The sequence below is a fragment of the Ictalurus punctatus genome, chromosome 18, assembly GCF_001660625.3.
Source record: "Ictalurus punctatus breed USDA103 chromosome 18, Coco_2.0, whole genome shotgun sequence".
Classification (NCBI taxonomy): domain Eukaryota; kingdom Metazoa; phylum Chordata; class Actinopteri; order Siluriformes; family Ictaluridae; genus Ictalurus; species Ictalurus punctatus.
The window spans coordinates 22,816,399-22,836,398 of NC_030433.2; the positions used below are offsets into that span (position 1 = coordinate 22,816,399).

Sequence of the window (20,000 nt, forward strand, 5' to 3'; positions counted from 1 at the left end):
TCTCTCTCTCACACACTCACACACACCCTGCAGGGATGTTTGACATTCCATGCTAGACTAGTAGCAAATTTTCCCGGACATTTTCTCCCGCCGATCCGTAATCCCCTCACGTCCCCGGAATGTCGAGAGCCCTTCACACACACGCGTAAGATACGATACAGTTCCCACCCGATGCTGACGGCTAACCGCACGGACATTCGCGCATTTCCCCTCAGGGTGAAACCGCTGTGCAAATTTACCGCGTTCTTGGAATCGGGCTGTAAAGCGGTCCCGCAGAAATCTCACCGAGGCACGCAACAACGTTCCCGACTGTCATCCTGACTCGATGAAGAGCGCAATAGATTAAAGGCTTCATCTCGGTGATTTATGGCAGGTGTGAGAGCTGTTTGAATTAGTTGGACGTTCGTGCGAAACGCAGAAAGGCTGCCGCGCTGTTTGTACGCAGAGTGCGTAGATTCCACAGGTTTCATCCACCTCCTGCTCTAATTTCCCGATAATCATCCGTTCAGTTCAATTCAGATTATCAATGAGTTTTATTTTAACGACGGACGTCGTCTCAGAGCAGCGTCACAGAAACAACTAAACACAGGATGGAGATTTTAAGCGTGTGAATTTATCCCTATTGGGCGAGCCGGTGGTGACGGCGGTGAGGAAAAACTCCCCGAGATGATACGAGGGAGGAACCTCGAGAGGAACCGGACTCAGGAGGGAACCCGTCCTCATCCGGGTCACGACGGATAGTGTGAACGTAAAAGAAAGGTCATTACGGTGTAACATGAAGTCCGTTTGTTGAACTCGTCCACTGTTCACTAAAGGAGACCCGAGTGTAAAACTGCACGTGGTAATCGCCGTCCCGAGGCCATCGCTGCAACCGTAGTCCCAGCGACCACAGCGAGAACGTCCATGTGTTTGTAATTGAGGTCCTAAACCATTTCCGTGGTACTTCAAACGGTTCCGTCCTCAGCGATCTCCAGGCTGTAGCCTCCAGTTGATGAGAGCTCCATCAGACGTAGGGCATCAGGATGGATCAGGCACGTCCGGAGAGCAGAAAGGGTCAGGATCGCCGACATCTCCATAAAACCATACGTGACTAGAGAGAGGGAGAGGGAGGGAAAGAGGGGGAGAGATTATCAGGTATGCGTACTGTCCCGTTATGGGTAAGACTGTGTAATTTGCGTAATAATCGTCCTCACGGAGTACGTGTCAGTCTGAGGAGGTTCTGCAGTACCAGGATGACCTGACTGCAGCCACCACAGGTGTCGGAGTGACCGAGTCTGTCTCTGTCTGTCTCTCTGAGTTTCTCTGTTTCTCTCTCTCTCTCTCTCTCAGAGTCCAGTCTGCCAGTCGGATGTGTAAATATACGGTCGTATTCCGAGTGTTTAATATTAAGTTGATATAATAGCAGGGCAATATGCTGATATAAGCACATCAGCAATAAGCAGAGAAGTAGCATGTTGCTACACGTCCTTAATAAGAATCAGTAATCATCCAGCATAGTGAGTATTCGCTTCCACACCTGCAGATGAAATAGCACACGCATGACCCGGCTACTCGCCCCACAGCAGGCGCATTCTGACCTCACGCAGAGTTACCCCACCATCCTGTAGCTCTTCCTTCCTCCACGCTTCAGTCCCAAACGTTATCATTCGGAGTTCGGGTCGGATCTTAAGCTGGACGGTTGGTGCTCACGTTTTCAGAGCTGCTATACATTAGGTCAGTGTGAGGTCTAAGGGTCGTGGGCTCTCGAGGCTCACCGACGCGCATGGAGCGTCTGGTCCGATCCCACAGGAGAGCTGCTGTAGCACAAACTGCAGAAAAAGTTCATGCCGGCTCTGACGGCAAGGAATCAGAACACACAGTCCATGACCGCTTGCTTCGTATGGAGCTGCGTAGCTGCAGACCGCTCAGAGTGTCCATGCCGACCCCTGTCCACCACCGCAAGCTCGCACAGTGAGCACGTGAGCATCAGAACCGGACCATGGAGCAATGGACCAGGACGGCCGTGTGTGTGTGTGTGTGTGTGTGTGTGAAACCAGCAAAACTTCTTTGATTCTTATCTCTCGTGCCAGCGCTATCATTTCATCAGAGATGAGTGTGTATTTCCTGTGAATTTTAGCTTTGTTTTGAGAGTGATCTGAACTGTTTTTGATGTTTAATAATTAATGGAATTCGCCTAGATCGAGAGATATGTCGTCAGGTTGCATCACCAGATCCGGGAACCGGTGGGGCACAAGGAGGGGTCGAAAGAGAGATGGTGTACTCAAATCCAGTCCGTACAGGATATTCAGAGAGTGTGTGTGTGTGTGTGTTTTTGTGTTAATTTATTTTTTTTGCGGGAAAATGACTGAAATAGTTTTGTACGCTATTTCGCAGCGACGTTAGTAAAGGAGACCTTTTTAGCTGGACTCGTGTCCGACGCACGTGAATCGAAGAACTCTTTGGCCGAACGCACGCCGTGACGACGTCCCGCGACGCGTCTCGGCCCGGATCTGCGGAAAAATCTGCGCTAATTTCGAAAAGTCGCACGCTCCTGCGAATATCGCGGGGTAAAATACGAGCACCGAGAGACCGGTCATCGACATTAACGTTTATGATCTTTTTCGTTTTTTTTTTCTTTTCTTTTTTTTTTTTTCCAAGTTACTCTCAAGTTCAACTTCAAATTCAAGTGGCTATATTGTCATTTCAGCCACGAAACAGCCGGGACAGTACAACCGTGAAACCGAACGACGCTCCTCCGGGTTCCTCACCCGGTGCTACACCAATCGACACGGCTCCATGAAACGACACAGAAATAGTGGTAGACACGAGCTCCATTTAAAATAAATAAATAAATAAACCAACGTAGAAGAAAGTCAGGCTGAGAAACCAAAAAACGGCGCCATTTTGGATCCGGATCGGCGTCCGCGCCGCCATCTTGGGTCTTTAACCCGCGCCACGTGAGGCAGAGAAGAGAGCAGGGTGTCGCACACGCGGCGTTGCGATCCTGTCAATTGGCAGCTCTGTACGACGATACGCTTCAAGTGGAACGTGCAAATAGAAGTAAACGACGTGTTCTGTGGAAATTATTATGAAGAATGTCGTATATGAAGTCATCGCTGAGCGATTCGACTCGAAGCGTAAACACGTTGCGCCAGATCTTCCTTACCGTGCAGAAGCGATTCCTAAGAAGCAGGGAGGTTGTTTTTACTTCTGATTAATCTACGCAGAGTGCGTTCTCACGCAGTAAAACAGCTCACGGAAAAGAAAAGAAAAGAGAAAGTGCGAATTGGTGTAAAAAAAAAAAAAAAACGACAACAACAAAAAGGCCCGTCTCAGCCCTCTCTTTTCTGTGATCTTGTTTTGTAAGAGGATCCTTTTGAGTTCCCTAACAAAATTCCCTCTGTCGGCGTGTCCCGTGGCATGGTGAAGCCTGGCACCGCCTCGGGTTGAAAAACGAGCTCCCGCGCTCTTGTCCTTTTCTCTCCGTTCGCTCTCGGCGACAGTAACGACTTTATTCTCAGCGTGTAACAGAGAAGCCTCGGCCTCACGCGTTGACCCAGTTCTGCCTTTTCTACTGGCACACAAGCTGACTCCAAACTACAGCGCAGTGCACTCGCTTATCCTTCCGTCTAACGCCGAGTCATTCCACGTGAATCATCTGGTAGTCGCACGCTAACGTTAACCGCTTTCCCACGGCGGGATTCCGGCTTTCTAAACGTCCTCGCGGTTTACCGTAATCTCTAGAAAACATACCGACAGATTACGCTCTGTATTACAGTTTTTTTTTTTCTTTTTAAATAACTTTTGTCTGGAGAAATATCGTTCAAGCCCTACGTGTGCCGCTCGTGGTGCGTGACTAACGCAGGAGATTTTAATCTCCTGTAAATAAGGATCGGATCGATTTTTTTTTTTTGGCGTCCGGTCATGAGAGAAGAACTAGGATTTCTGACGTGTGAATAAAAACGAGTGACCTTTTTTTTTTTTTTTTAGTTCAGTAACGCTTATGTAAAGTGTAACTGCGCAACTGTAATGCTTAGCAACGGCGTACGACGACTCGAGTACTTTCAGTGAAAGTGTCACCGCTGTGGAAAGGTAACTGGGAGGAGGAGGGGGAGGAGGAGGAGGAGGGGGAGGAGGGGGAGGAGCAAAGTACAGGTTATGAAACCAAATGGTTTATCTTCCCTCAGGTCGAGGGTGGGGAACTGTGGTTGATATCATTTTTATTTAATTATTTGACTCTTTCTCTGCATTTAATGCTCCGACGCGCCGTCCTTTCGCCACGTACGTCGTCGTACAACTCGAAAAGTAGATGTAAGGGAAAAAAAAAACCAAAAAAAACAACAACCCCGATATGTTTTGTTGATCTATCGGCTCCTTCTTTTGTTTTTCGACAAACCGGTTTAATGAGCGCGTGATGAGGATGAAATCCTCCCCGCTTGTCGTCACGTGCGTCCCTGTCCGCTGGAGTATGCGGGGAATGTTCTCACAACACACCCATGCTGAAGACCTCGGTCTCTACACCCAAAACATACAACACCACAGTGCGAGGGTGAGAAACTCGACGCTTGCAGCAAACGTGCGCCGTTTCCGTGCCACCCGGTAGACGTTCTATTCAGTAGAGCACCACGGCGTGACCCGGCACAAAGCCTGCAATAAATCCAGAGAGATCCGCGTCGACGGACGACTTCTTTCCTAACGTGGCCTCTTATCGAGCTCGCACACTAGAGGTGTGACCTTTCATGCGTCCGTTTTTAATGTGCCGAGAACACGCTGCTTTTCCTAGACTAACGCCACGCGCGCCCCGTTTACGGGCCGAGTTCAGAGCGTTTCTGCGTCGTTGTTTCCCCCCCCCACCCCCAACAAATTTCTGCAAAACATTTTTTAACTTGTTTTTGTTCTTATAATGTTCCGATGTTCTGTTTTTTTTTTTCTTGTTTTTATTTCTTCTTTTTTTTCCTCCCCTTCCTAATTAAGAGCCACCAAACCTGATCTGATTCCTCAGGCTGTTATTGCCTAATCGTACCGCGTTTGTACCACTCACACGTAGGCTTGTGCCGTATTCATTTTTCCCTGCGGACGATTTTCTGTTTCACGCTATCGCGATTTTGAGCCAAAATAATATTAACTGTACATAAAAAAAAAAAACGTAACCACACGCTCCTCTAGTGTCAGTCAGGTCGATTATATCACGAAGTTTTATTTCACGTTAACGAACTCGAAGCGATGCCGATTAACGTGACGGAACGCGAGGGAGCCCTGCAACCGTGCGAGATGTGGGGAAGGGGGCGGGGCTTCCGAGTGGGGTCAGTTAAGGTCGGCGAGCGCGAGACATCCACGTGACTGTCAGTCATTCCGGATTCACGTCTCGATCCGTGTGTCCTATCGGCCATTTTAATTGGACTGACGAAGACTGCTCGTCGTTGAGGCGTGAGAAAAGCGAACGGCACGTCGGATTTATTTTCTAGTAAATAACGGCCGTTCCCGCCGACCGCTAGTCTGTTAACCCGTGTTGTGTCTCGCGTTATAATTGGACTTCTCCCGTACACGGTAGTTATCTCGGTTCTGCTACGGCGCCCTGATGAGTAAGGGAAAGTAATGGGGTGATCCTGTGCTGACAGAGAAGAGGTGGAGTCTTTTAAACAAGCCAGGAACAGTCAGAGTGCGTGACGTTCCGGGTTCGACTCCTCTCCGCGCAGCGTCGCTTGACCGTAAGTGAGTCTTTCATGTGTGTATCACTCTCACTGCTCCCTGGAATCCGGTCAGACCGCTTTGCCGCGCCTCTGTTTTGGGTGCCAATAGAAACTGCACTGTTTGGTTTTCTGGGCAGCACCATTTTATAATGAGATTGTTTTTATTTAAAAAAAAAAAAAAAAAAAGAAGAAAAGTGACGGTTAGAGCAGTCTCGCATTACCAGTGTGTCGAGTAATTCCAAGGGATTAATATCTCACCACCTTTTGGGCTACGCAAACTTAACGCAATCGCTGCAGTCCATAGTTCGGAAATGTTGAGGTATGAGAAACGCTCGAATCCTACAGGCTCCGGAGTCGGGACATCGCGGATCCGAATCCCGACGAGCCGAGAGAACAGTGAGAGTGAAGCGGCCGTGCTTTTTGCGTGGGTAGATGGAAGGGACACCATGTAGTGTTGCCTCTCCACATCAATCAGACGTTTGCCCCACCCGTGCTTAGTAGTAGTAGTCATGGAGAGGGCGGGAATGGGCGAGACCAAATTAGGGAGAAAATGCGGTGAATAATATAAAAAAAAAGAAGTTTCGGGTCAGTTTTAAACCACTTTTCCACTCTCGGGGTGTTCCAACTGCTGTTCCAAATATGGACAGATATTCATATTGTGATGCATTGTATCACAACACACACACACACACACACACACACACACACACACACATTTATTTCATTATTTTTGAAGGCGTCTTTACTCCACAGCATGTCTTGCATGTGCCCAAGGCTTTCACACACTACCGTATTTATCATGCATCTTGTATCGTATGAATAGGATCTGATATTTTCATCATATTGCCCATCCCCCGCTTCAAAATAATCCCTCATGTGTTCTGTGGAATTCGAGGTCTAGTGCAGGTCAATCAAAGCGTCCCAGCGTTCCAGCATGGTTGTTGAAAAAGTCACGCGCAGATCCGGCGCCACGGCGCTCTACAGGAACGAGACGACGTGACCCGTCTCTGCTGCGTTCTGCTCGGACGACCTCAACGACCGACCGTCTGCTTTTACGCCGAGGTTTATTTGTTCAGGTGCCCGACCTCCCGAGGTCTGGCGGAATCGGCTTGTTTTTCCATACACGATTTCACCCTGCCGCGGTGTTCGTATCGCGCCCAGACCCGTCAGCCTTTACGCATCGGAGGTTCCGATTTGTAATATTAGAAGTCTCTAATATGAACTGTCACCGCTTGGAGGCCCCGCCCCCTTCCCTCCGTCGTACACGTTCTTGTTCTTTTGAGGGACTGCTTCAGGAGGGAGCGGTCTATGGAGTTAGCACCCCAGTGCATGTTGTTTTGTAAACGTGTCGCTGTAGATATTCCGTAATGGGAGTCCACGTGTGCATCTGCGTAACAATGGTCTGTAGTGTGTGCTTTTTTTTTTTTTTTTGGCTCACGTGTTCTGTACGTTTCTTTCACGTCGATCCGAAGGTGGTGCAGAGCAGCAGGAGCAGCAGCGTGCACGAGATCGTCAGAACCGATGTGAGGGAGCACCTGACGAGCGAAGTGAAGACGGATTTCGAGTTCGAGCAGGTGGCCAAGCTCGACACGCGCTTCTTCGGCGAGCTCCTCGCCGAGGTCTACCGGAAAAACTGCGACATCCACACCTGCATCTCTGAACACGTGGCCAAGATCCGCGGACGGTGCGAGCGAACGTTTCTCCTTAACCGTAAAGCTGAAAAGTCTGTATACCCCCCGCAGAATCCGCCGAATCTTAATACTGTTAACAAAATCGGACGGATCGTAAAAATCCCGTAATAGTCCTGGATAAGCTATCTCACATAACAGGTGTTCAAAAGTTTACACTCCCCTGGCTCTTATTGTATCGTGTTGCCTTCTTGAGTATCAGTGAACGTTCGCACCTTTTGTGATAGCCGTGTACCGAGTCCCTCGGTCGTCCTCGGGGTCGTAAGATGGATCTTAAAATCATATAGTTTCGAAAGGGCTCAAATATGCAGAAGATGCTGGAAAAGCAGAGAATCTGCAGGACCTGGAGGATTCTTCTTAACCGCTCAAGACAAGCGAGGGACTCGTGTACGACTCTCGCAGAGCATAAACACACCCGCCGATCGTCCGGGTAACGACACACCACACGGTATTAAGAATCGAGGGTGTGTAAACTTTTGAACGGGGTAATTTATTATTTTTTTTTTTATATATAAATTCAGCCATTATCTTGTCTTGTGGACTATATGTAGACATCCATTATGTGAAATAGCTTAATCAGGACAGGACTAAACACCACGGGGTTTTTACGATCCGTCTTATTTTGTTAACAGTATTAAGATTTAGTGGATTCTGCAAGGGGTATGCAAACTTTTAGGCACAACTGTGTGTGTGTGTGTATATAGAGTGGAAATATAATGCGTCCCTTGGGTTAGCGTTTTTGCCCATTATACTGCTTTCAGTTATTTATTTATTTTTTTAAAAGAAGAGGCTCATTCACGGTCATCTCTGCAAGCTAACCCACCTTATCTCACCTTATCTCTGTGGAGGAAAAGGGGGAAAGGGTCACGTGTTAATCTTTAGTGCTTTCCTAGGAAACCAGAGCATTTGAAACCCCCCCCCCCCCCCCCCCCCTCCCGTGTGCTCTGAGTAACGAGATAACGACCGAACCATAGACTAAACGCGATGTTTTTTCGGCCTGCTTCGCCGAGACTAATTACCCGAGTGCATCACCGAGTCTGTTTTCCGTACTGCTTCTGAAGCGTCTGCTCATGTCTTGTCTTGTTCTCTCCTGCAGAAAACACTTACTGGACCTGGATAAGGTAGGGAGTGGCAGCAGCGGCACCTCAGGAGCTCTTACTCCAAGTTGTTAAGTTAGCGTTTAGGTCGTTAAACAGTGTGTCTACATAAACCCATCAACACTGGGATACAAAGTAAATAAAATCAGTTCTGTTGAATCTAAATGTTGTGAAATAAACTGTGTGTGTGTGTGTGTGTGTGTGTGTGTGTGTGTGCGCGTTTTACACCCGTCGCCGTGGTAGTCGGAGAAAGAAGACATCGAAAACCTCCTTCCTAAAGGGGTGTCTGAACTGACGAAGCAGCAGATCCGCTACCTCCTACAGGTGTGTGTGTGTGTGTGTGTGTGTTTGATATAATCAGCACTCTTTCACAGCCCCACCCTTTTCCCAACAGCCCCACCCTTACATTCCTGTCTAATAACAATACTGGCATGTTTAGTCTTTGTTACGGCTCACCGAGTGACGAGAGACGTGTCATTTTCTTTCTTTCTTCTTCTTTTCTCTCTTTCCAGACGCGCATGACGGCCGACAAGACCCTGCGCATGCTTCTGAGCACCTTCAGCAGCCTGAGGGAAGAGCTGGTGCACCTGCAGGACGATCTGAGGGTGAGAACGCCCCTGGACACCGGCTCGTCCGTGGTGTTTTCCAGCCGGCTTCTCGTGTATAGCAGCGGCGCAGTGCATAAAATCACGCAGATACAGACGTTCAGTTAACGGTCACATCAGACATGAACGAGAACCAAATGTGTTCCGAGCGAGGTCGGGTCGCTCGGAACCAGGGCGAGTGTTTCGGAAGCCCCTTGGGTTTTTCACGTAGAGCAGTCTCTAGAGTTTATGCCGAATGGCGCGGAAGACGAAAAACGTCGAGATGTGCGGCGAGAGGCGGACGGTCGGACTCGTTCAAGCTGACAGGACGGCTACGGTCACTCGGATAAACACTCTTTACGACCGCGCTGAGCAGAAAAGCATCTCGGATCAACGATAATGAGTCTTTATTGATTGGGGCTTGAACCCCCGACCTTCCGAACAGTAACCCAGAGCCTTAACCGCCAAGCCAGCACTGCACTAGGGTTAGGGTTAATGTGGAGTCTTGATGTGGATGGGCTACAGTAGCAGAAGATCACATCAGGTTCAAGTCCCGTCAGGGACGAACAGGAATCGGACTCTACAGTGGGCTCAGGCTCACCTTCTAATCTCATGAAGGCGTTCTAGAAAAAGGTTTTAACGTAAGCGTCTGTCGACTGCCCCGACAGCTGCGCTTAGACGTCCATCGTAACTGAGATTTGAGGAAACCTGTTGAACTTTTTTGTCGACTGCATGTTAATCGCACACGCACTGCGTTTGAAGTTGAAAAGCACTAGAGTACTCCTTCCACTGTTTGAATGCCTCAGCCTCTCGAGACGCGCTCCGTGGTGAAGATTGGAATTCAAACGTTGGCCCGAAGTGTCGGATCTGGCAGTCGTCGGGCATTCTCTTTTCATAATACTTCGCTTTAACGTCGCTAACCGTTACTCGTGTTAGACATGACCCGGTTTAACCGCTGTATTAGTCAGCGTATAATCTTCTCACCTCTGTGACTACACCAGAGTGATTCATGTCTGAGGAAACTCCCTGGAAGATCTCATTTCCTAAAATCTCCCAGAAGCTGCTAACGTGTGTCAGGTGTGCGCGGTAGAAAGGTTTATGTTCGCGGATCTGTCGGGACGTCGTTCAGACGTGCCATGCCACTTGCTTTCGAGCGGAAGAGCTCGTCTACAGTCAAAGATCAAACGTTTGAGGGGAAACGTCCAATCGGTTTGTGGGCGTGAGCTTGAAACGAGCACCCTTGGCATGGGACTAGTAGGGAACGGCCAGTTACAGTTGTTGTCGTGTTGAGACACAACTGAAAAACATCTGGAATGCATTCCGATATGTCGTGCAGTATCGGATATACGCTTACCATCCACGTTAATAGGCTCTTTCATGCAGTTAGCCAATCAGCCAATCACACGGCAGCAGCACAGTGCATAAAATCATGCACATACTCTATGGCTAAGAGCTTGATTAACATCGTATCATATAGGGGGTGGGGGAGGGGAATGTGATCTCGGTGACTTTGGGACAGTTGTTGGTTAGGTGTACAGGCGTAACTGTCATTAAAGTGGCCTGATAAGATGATGCGAGGGTATTAATTGCGTCTCGTGTGTGCAGCGCCTGGAGAGTGAGAAAGAGCAGCTGGAGAGGGACCTGAGCTTTAAGGCCGATCAGGCGCAGCAGTATGACCGACTGTTGGAAACCGTACGCGAGAACAACCGACAGCTACAGGTACGGACCATCAGTGGGGCGTGTACACAGGAGAGCACGCACACTGTACAAGTACTCCTATACCTCTGTAGTCTTAACAGGAACTAACTTGTTTCGCAAACGTTCCACAACATTTAAATGTAACCATAAATGGATACTACTGCAAAACAGCAGTAAAATAAACAAAAACCGAGTTTGACGATACTTTTCTTTAATGCCTACAAAGACCGAGAAGATTAAGTCATTATTATTATTATTATTATTATTATTATTATTATTATTATTTACATCAAATCGACGGCATCCATTCAGTACCATTTAATTTATAATGATTATAAACGTTAAAAAAAATCACCATACCAACAATATCTCAGAAAAATGTATCGCGTAATCATTTATCACGATATCGATATATCGCCCAGCCCTGTTACAGTGCTCATGTACTTGTACCACATACCACATGATGTTAGGTCTGGGCGATATGACAATATAATATCGATATCGTAAAACTCTTTGGGGGGGGGGGAATAAATAAATAAATAAATTCGCAATACGTTATCCTGGAAGCAGCTTAATCTTTAAAATGTTTACAGGTTCCAATTTTCCCCCTTTTTCATTAATTATTATTGTTTTTGGTTAACTGTTCATTTTTACAAATAAGGCGTACCGCGTTATGAACTCGGTCGGTAATCGAGAACGTGAATCCTGTGCACGCGAAAGTCTTCGTGAGCGAACGGTCGAGCGCGAGAGCGTTTCGCTCGTGCGAGCACTGAGCACCGAGAGCCCAGGTGCAATTCACGGCGCCTTTCGGGCATTTTTACCGACGACGCTCGCTGATATTCTTCTGCACGCTCAGGTTGGATGTTCTCACGCTCGCTATTAAAGAATATGTATGCGGGACTTTCTATATATATATTGAATATTAACTGGAGTTACACGATACCTTTTGCACGTCGTACGCAGATCTCCCTGAAAGAGAGCGCATCGTCCCAGCGCAACCTGGAGGCTCAGCTCATGAACAACCGCAGCTCAGACTCCGGCAAGGACTTCCGCATCAAAGATCTGGAAGGCAGCAAGCGGGCGCTGGAGAAGGAGAACGAGCTGCTGCGCAAGAAGGTGGGAGGAACGTGTGCTTCGCCGAGCCTGTATGAGCACAGGGCTTTAAAAATCACTCCACGCTTTTAATTGTTCAAACAGTTTAAACAATGAACTTCTGAATGAGCTTGTGAGTTTATACTTCCACAGACAGAACAACGATCATCAGGAGCCCTTTACAGCCACTTTATGTCTCAGTTTCTTCGGATTTTATTGAATCTTGTCGTGATCTTTAACGAGTGTATCTTTAACCTGTTTGCGTACTATAGCGGCGAAGCCTGTAATTTAATTTCAGGGGGAAATATGCGAAATAAAAACGCCACGTGATCCATACAGTTAAATTGAAGATCAGGACACGCTCATGCCATACGGTAGCACTAATAGCAGTAGTAATAGCAGCAGCATTAATGGTAACAGTAGTAGCAGTAATAGTAGTAGTCGTGGTGGTAGTAGTAGTATTAGTAGTAGTAGTAGGAGTAGTCGTGGTATTAATAGTAGTAGTAGAAGTATTAGGAGTAGTAGTAGTAGTAGTAGTAGTAGTTGTAGTAATGGCAGTAGCATTAATGGTAACAGTAGTAGCAGTAATAGTAGTAGTCGTGGTAGTAGTAGTAGTAGTAGGAGTAGTCGTGGTATTAATAGTAGTAGTAGAAGTAGTAGTAGTAGTAGTAGTAGTAGTAGTTGTAGTAATAGCAGTAGTATTAGTATTAGGAGTAGTCGTGGTAGTAAAAGTAGTAGTAATAGCAGCAGTAGTAGTAGTAGTATTAGAAGTAGTAATAGTAGTAATAGCAGTAGTAGCAGCAGTAGTAGTAGTAGTAGTAGTAGTAGTAGTTGTAGTAATAGCATTAGTATTAGTATTAGGAGTAGTCATCGTAGTAGTAGTAGCAGCTGTAGTAGTAGTAGTAGCAGCTGTAGTAGTAGAAGTAGTAGTAGTTGTAGTAATAGCATTAGTATTAGTATTAGGAGTAGTCATCGTAGTAGTAGTAGCAGCAGTAGTAGTAGTAGTAGTAGTAGTTGTAGTAATAGCATTAGTATTAGTATTAGGAGTAGTCATCGTAGTAGTAGTAGCAGCTGTAGTAGTAGCAGTAGTAGTAGTAGCAGTAGTAGTAGCAGCTGTAGTAGTAGTAGTAGCAGTAGTAGTAGTAGTAGCAGCTGTAGTAGTAGAAGTAGTAGTAGTTGTAGTAATAGCATTAGTATTAGTATTAGGAGTAGTCGTCGTAGTAGTAGCAGCTGTAGTAGTAGTAATAGTAGTAGTAGTAATAGCAGTAGTATTAGTATTAGGAGTAGTAATAGCAGTAGTAGTAGTAGCAGCTGTAGTAGTAGAAGTAGTAGTAGTTGTAGTAATAGCATTAGTAGTAGTATTAGGAGTAGTAGTAGTAGTAGTATTAGGAGTAGTAGTAGTAGCAGCTGTAGTAGTAGCAGTAGTAGTCGTGGTATTAATAGCAGTAGTAGTAGCAGCTGTAGTAGTCGTGGTATTAATAGTAGTAGTAGTAGTAGTAATAGTAGTAGTAGTATTAGGAATAGTAGTAGTAGTCGTGGTAGTAATAGCAGTAGTATTAGGAGTAGTCGTGGTAGTAATAGCAGTAGTAGCAGTATTAGGAGTAGTCGTGGTACTGTAGTGTTGATTCTGCGACGTCTCGTCGACAGTGAAGTGAGAACAAGAAATAACAGCGTGATGGCTAAATACGGCGTTATACTTTTATAATTGTTCATTCGCTTTCTGCAAGATTATTATTATTATTATTATTATTATTATTATTTCAACTGGTTTTGTTTACACAAAATGTGCAGCAAACAGAAACGTTTTATTTATTTGTTTGTTTGTTTTTTTTGTATCATCAGCGACACAAGTCTATATTTAAACTTGATGTAAGAAAATACAAATTTGCAAAATTATTACTTGAATCTTATCGTCACATTCATATCAGCGGCTGCTAAAATCCCACCTCCTATCTACACAACTATGCCGCAACTATGACGTACTGTGTGTGTGTGTGTTTGTGTGTGTGTTTCAGCTTGAAGGCCAGTGCAGTAGCTCCACTCTGCAGACTAAGACACAGGAGCTGTCCAGACATTATGAGCAGATGCTGAAAGAGCTACGAGAGGAGAAGGACAAGGAGTTATCGAGTATGCGGGTAAGAGAGATGTGTTACCGTGCCTCACAGCACAGATTTAAACGGGCGGGGGGGGGGGTCGGGGTCCAGTAGTTATTGGTCTCTGCCTTCACCACACTCTTTAAAAGACATTTCTTTTGGTACATAATGTTCTTGTAAACTACAGAAATTACAGCTAGGTACACTTTGTGGTGTGTGTGTGTGTGTGTGTGTGTGTGTGTGTGTGTGTGTGAGACAGACTCAGCTGGTGAAGATCCAGACAGAATACACTACAGATCGCTCCAGCGATAAGAGCCTACAGCTGAGGATCTCAGAGCTACTGACCACACTGGAGCAGCGCGACTCGACCATCAGACGCCAAGAGGAGGTCCGAACACGCGAGCACACACACACACACACACACACACACACACACACACACACACACACACACGGAAAGCTGTTGCACTTTTTCAAATTTTTTTATCGCATTAATTCAAATTAAAACGAATCGTTTCACAGAATTTGTTTCCTCAACGCTCACCATAACCACAATAGATATCCCTTTTTATTTTCCAACGCGGATACTGAAATCTGTCAGCTGATTAGCCGTAAGATAAATATTTAAAACCAAATCAAATTTAAAACGATAAATAAAAAGACCGAAAAAATATATAGCTTAAAAACAGGACTTGGACAAACCTATAACCTAAGGTTTGTCTAAAAAGGTTTAAAGTATAAATATGCTAAAATATAATTCCTAAAAAAAAAAAAAAAAGACTAACTTCTTTATGCTATATGTAAACATTTCCATTTATCGGATCACTTTCTTTTTTTTATTTTTTATTTTTTATTTTTTCCTCCCGCCCTCTGATATCCGATCCCGGGTATCGGATCGGTACCGTCACTATTTTCGTTTTCTTATTTCGGACGGTAATTATGTATTTAAATGTTTAGTCATGTTCCGTGTATTTTAAGGAGCTTTGTGTCGTCTCAACAAAACCAAGCAGTTCTTCATTGTTCTTCTTGTTGATGGAGAATTTTCATTGTTCTGCTGATAAATAAGTAGGTTTAGTGCTATTCACTTTCCGTTAGCATGATTACTATTATTATTATTATTATTATTATTATTTTTTCCCCCAGAGGATACTTTATACTTTCCTTCAGTCGTGTCAGAGTTTGATTGACGGCTCTTAGACTCCCAGAGTACTTCTCCTTCTTAACGCTCTTGACCTTTGACCTGTGCTGTTTTGCTTTAGGAGCTCAGACGGCTGCAGCAGGAGAAGAGTTCCAGCAGCCTCACTCAGACTGTTATCACTAAAAAGTGAGTGTGTGGATGGACTTAAACGAATGTGTGATGAGTGTGTTAATTAAAATTTGAATAACCGGTTGCATGGGCATTTCTGGTGCACGGGATGTAGTGTAGAGAAGCTCTTCACTTCGCTTCCCTTCACACCGTCTTTTGTTTTGTTTTTGCTTTTTTTCCTTTGATTTTTAAAAAAAATCTCATTCATAATCGTCAATCGATAGATAAACAGGCAGAGATAAAAAAAAAAAAAAAATATATATATATATATATATTTAAAAAAAAAACCCAAACAAACCGGGAAGTCTAGCTCCGAAACACAGGACACACGGCGTGTAGAGATGCAAGATAAGACATCAGGGTTTAAAAAGGCCCCGACACAAAGGGGGAGATAAACCACTGACCGCGCTGGAGACCCGGTGTGAAGTAACCGTGCGTTCGAGTGCTCCTCAGGTGCGTTCGAGCCGCTTCGGTCGGCGCAAGATGGCGGCGCGTACCTTCCCTTAATTAACTGCAAAAAAAATAAAAATACAGCAAGTGTTTTTTATTTATTTATTTTTTTTTTATTATAAACTCTTCTAGAAAATGAAGAACAGCGAACACGCATCAGAGTGCGCAAACTACTTTGTTTCGAATTGTATTTGACTGAATGAACCTCGCTAATCGTTGATTTCATCCGCGTGGTCGCACCGCCTGACGTTTTTAGACGGTGAGGCAGAAATGACTGAAATAAATTCGATTTTGCTGCACTAAAAATGCGTTCGCGTAAAGGGGATATTGTAGATCAGTGTCATCTATGTATCATTAAATCACTGTATAATATTAGATTATTTATTATTATTATTATTATTATTATTATTATTTTTACATTTGAAATGTGCTTGAATTGCTGCTTAACTATTGACGTGCGCGTATCTGAACTGCCTGCTTTTCTTCACTGGGACAGATACCAGAACCAGTACCCGATCCTGGGCCTGTTAAGTGATGACTATCAGTACACAGCAGCACCTGTCAGGGAGTCCAAGACCATCGTCATCAAGAGGACGGGCGAGATGACCAAAAAGGTACCGTAGGCTCAGGAGCACCTTTGAACATGGCCGACTCTCCCTCTGTGTAGTCAGTACATTAAAGATGACCAGAAAGGGTTTCTCGCCGGCTCGATTAACCGGCTGAAGAAGCTCTTTTTTTTTTAACAGCAACAGCGCAGAGCTCAGCGTAAACAAGACATGTGTCGATCTGTCTTACTTCTGTGCCACTTTCACCAGTGGAATGTTTATCCTTATCGGTCGATGCTGAAAGATTCAACGATAGAAGGGGCACAGGCCGGTGCACGTGACTGCCTGAGACATCTCTAAACATGCAGCAGCACAAACAAGTTATTGATTTAGATTTATTGTCACAGTTTACACAGAATAGATATAAATATATAGTAAAAGGTACGCGATCGCTTCGACGCCAACAGCGGGATAATCTGTTCGACGACGATCTCGGAGAACAAACGACAATGCGTAACGTATACGTGTACGCGTTCGGTCATGAATGAGAACGTGTGTAATAATCAATATGCACTATAACTAATAGAACTGTGCGTTGCGCGTGTGTGGTCACGCGGAAGATAAAACAAACGTACTTAAAAGAAGCGAAACGTTACATAGTAAACATTCTGAAATAAATGAAAGAGATTGCGACAGATCCCGAATGGTACGGATTCTGACGCCGTGCGGTGATGAGACGAACTCGAGGCTAAAATCTGTCGTTAGTGGGACTGCTTAGCATACAGTGGTGCTTGAAAGTTTGTGAACCCTGTAGGATTTTATCGATATGACCTAAAACATCATCAGATTTATGCTGACCAAGTATGTGTGTGTATATATATATATATATATAAAAACGCCTTTTTGATGACTGTGTATTTAAAAAGAAATAAATAAACGACCAAGTATAATATTGTTGTCTCGTTTGTTTACTTGGGTTCTCTTTGTCTCCGTGCAACAGTCTGATGACGTTTAAGGTCGTCATGACGCCGAAATCTAGACAATTCTAAAGGGTGCGCAAACTTTCAAGCACCGCTGTAACTCTACTTCGCTTAGTGACAGCACGTCAACTGGGGTAATTATACGGTAAGAGGCCTAGTCGGAGCTATCCGTCTCCTACCGTGCGTAGCTAACGTTCAGCTGAAACCATATTTTCGCATCGTAAGATAGAGCGCTAGCTGCTGCAAAGCTAAACTCTGTATATTGTATTATCCAGCGAGGGGATTAGAGTAAGATGTTTGTTAGAGATGTACAGGTTTAAGTAGTCACACGGTACTCACTGTCCAGGCAGTGACTTTGGATCACTTTTTAAAAAAAATTTTTTCTTCCTTTATGTTAAATGGAAAATGGCACGGCTTGTGTTCTGGAACGTATTGAGATGTCGTTCGCCGCTCGGAGGGTAAACGCAAACTCCTTTAGCACGCTTCAGCCGTTTCGATCTTCAAATGAAGGATTTAAAGCGTGTCGATCCTGCGACTGAAGGGCATTTCCGATTAAAGAATAAATAAATAAATAAATAAATAAATAAATAAGTCTATTAGGAGTGTAATAATCACTGTGGGGTTTTGTTGTTGTTGTTGTTGTTGTTGTTTTGTCCAGGAATTCACCAGCACACCCTAAAGACGACGCTTCTGTCCGACAGGATTGAGCACGAGGGGCGATCCAGAATTTGCGCCAGTACCTGCTAGATCACCTCTCTCCATCCTTTCCCACCCCTCCGTCTCTCTGTACATCCCTCTCTCCATCTCCAACCTTTCTCACCCCTCCTCCTCTCTCCATCTCCATCTCCATCCTTTCCCACCCCTCCTCCTCTCTCCATCTCCATCTCCAACCTTTCTCACCCCTCCTCCTCTCTCCATCTCCATCTCCACCCTTTCTCACCCCTCCTCCTCTCTCCATCTCCATCTCCATCCTTTCCCACCCCTCCTCCTCTCTCCATCTCCATCTCCACCCTTTCCCACCCCGTTTCCCTGCATGCGCTTTGTCTGTACTTCAGGGCTGTAGAGTAGTGATGGTTCCAGCCTCAGTGTGAACAGGATGCGAGATTCATGCTGTAGTTTGGTTCCGAGCGCTTCGTGCTTTTCCAGCCACCACAACTCTACCAGCCTCTGTTCAGCAACTACTCTAATCATCTAGTTAGTGATGTATGACGTAAAGATGTAGCTTTCCTTCATCAGTTACAGCCAATTTATGTTTACGATGTATCGTATTCGACACTTTCTGTGTTGGAGAACTTTGTAGAATGGGGTGCATACATGTGAAAGCAAACCGGTGATGGGATTTGTTTGCTATGTAACAGCAGTGGAGTTTTTTTTTTTTTTTTTTTTGTGTGTGTGTGTTTGTTTTGTTTTTGTTTGTTTTTGGTTGCATGTGGCAATGAGTTAATTATCAGCTATTCGAAATAAAAAGAGACTAGAATATTTGGGTTGAGGAGACCATTGGTGTATTGAACAATAACAAAGCGTGAGAGGGTTCATTTTTTTTTGTTGTCGTTAGTTTGTGCGTTTTTAAACCCTAACATCTCCCAGTTACTTTTAACATAAACCCCGTGTGGCAGCTAACGTGCGTTTTTAACTAATCCTCGATTTCACGTCCAAACCCGGGACTTTGCGTCTCCAAGAAAACAAAGACAGATGGTTTTCACCAAAACCAGACGTTTCTAATTTCTAATCCCGTCTAGTTTTGGTTGAGTCCGTGCCCACCGTAGGTTCAGATTCCTGATTATGGCGGTCAGGAGTGGAACCCGAGACGGTCTTCTGCTCTTGTAGCCCGTCCACCTCAAGATTCAATGCGCTGAGATGCTTTTCCGCTCACCACGGTTGAAAAAAGTGGTTATTCCTGTCGGCTCCGAGCGGTCTTGCGGTTCTCCTCTGACCCTCTCTCGTCAATAAGGCCTGTTGATCAGCTGTGCATGAAAATCTCCGGAGTAGCAGATACTGAAAGTGGACGACTCAAATTAGGGACTTTACTAATCTTCACCTTCTTTACGTTTACGTTCAGCAACTTCTAGAAAACTTCTAACATGCGATGCTGTTATTACAAGGGTGTGATTTTAATAAACTACTACTGCTGTATTAATGACTAAATCTGCTGTATACCGTGTTTCTGAGTTTTGTGCAGTGTAAATCAACTTTTGTTGATTCAAAAGCCGCCTTGGCCTTGTTTTATTCCAGCCATTTTGTTTCATATTTGATTCTGCTTGGGATTGTTACACTGCCCTCTGCTGCCCGCAGGGTGAACTGCAATAGCAATAAAAACACGGGCAAGCCTTCCCCTTGCCTGACCACACTTAGGGGCGGGGCTGAGTAAAACCTGGGGCGGGGTTATTTCCGACAAGTCTGTAAACAGAAGCCTTAATTATTTTTAAATATACAAAATGAACTGAATGTCAACATTACAAATCACAAATGCAAATTTTTTTTTGACTAATTATATTTATTATAATAAATATGAAATTAATGTAAGTACCTTCATATTATAACTGTATTACACATCGATTATTATTATTATAGGTCTGGGAACACTTGGTGACGTCACTGTTTCCCCCCCCCCATGATTCCATTTTCAAAATCCACCTTAAATGCTTTCTTTTTTGGAGTTTATAACGAGCATGATTACGTGTTTCTTGGAGTTTCTGTGACTTTTGTTACAGCCTGTTCTTAAAATAAACCGTTGCTGGGCATGTGTAAATCAGTGCAGTTTTTATTTTTTATTATTATTCCTTGTGCTGTCCTTTTTA

General features: G+C 44.9%; 1 protein-coding gene across 1 annotated transcript in view; it reads left to right on the plus strand.

The window, feature by feature from the left end:
* Window positions 1-19,951, plus strand: part of pof1b (POF1B actin binding protein) — a 25,034-nt gene extending 5,083 nt beyond the window's left edge. Inside the window, exons 3-13 of the mRNA XM_017492700.3 lie at window positions 7,142-7,353; window positions 8,454-8,478; window positions 8,698-8,778; window positions 8,967-9,059; window positions 10,644-10,757; window positions 11,700-11,852; window positions 13,844-13,963; window positions 14,181-14,309; window positions 15,181-15,245; window positions 16,174-16,291; window positions 17,861-19,951. Of these exons, the coding sequence (XP_017348189.1) occupies window positions 7,142-7,353; window positions 8,454-8,478; window positions 8,698-8,778; window positions 8,967-9,059; window positions 10,644-10,757; window positions 11,700-11,852; window positions 13,844-13,963; window positions 14,181-14,309; window positions 15,181-15,245; window positions 16,174-16,291; window positions 17,861-17,881 (1,131 nt within the window). The 3' untranslated portion in view covers window positions 17,882-19,951. The remainder of the gene's footprint in view (window positions 1-7,141; window positions 7,354-8,453; window positions 8,479-8,697; window positions 8,779-8,966; window positions 9,060-10,643; window positions 10,758-11,699; window positions 11,853-13,843; window positions 13,964-14,180; window positions 14,310-15,180; window positions 15,246-16,173; window positions 16,292-17,860) is intronic.
* Window positions 19,952-20,000: the final 49 nt, after the last annotated feature.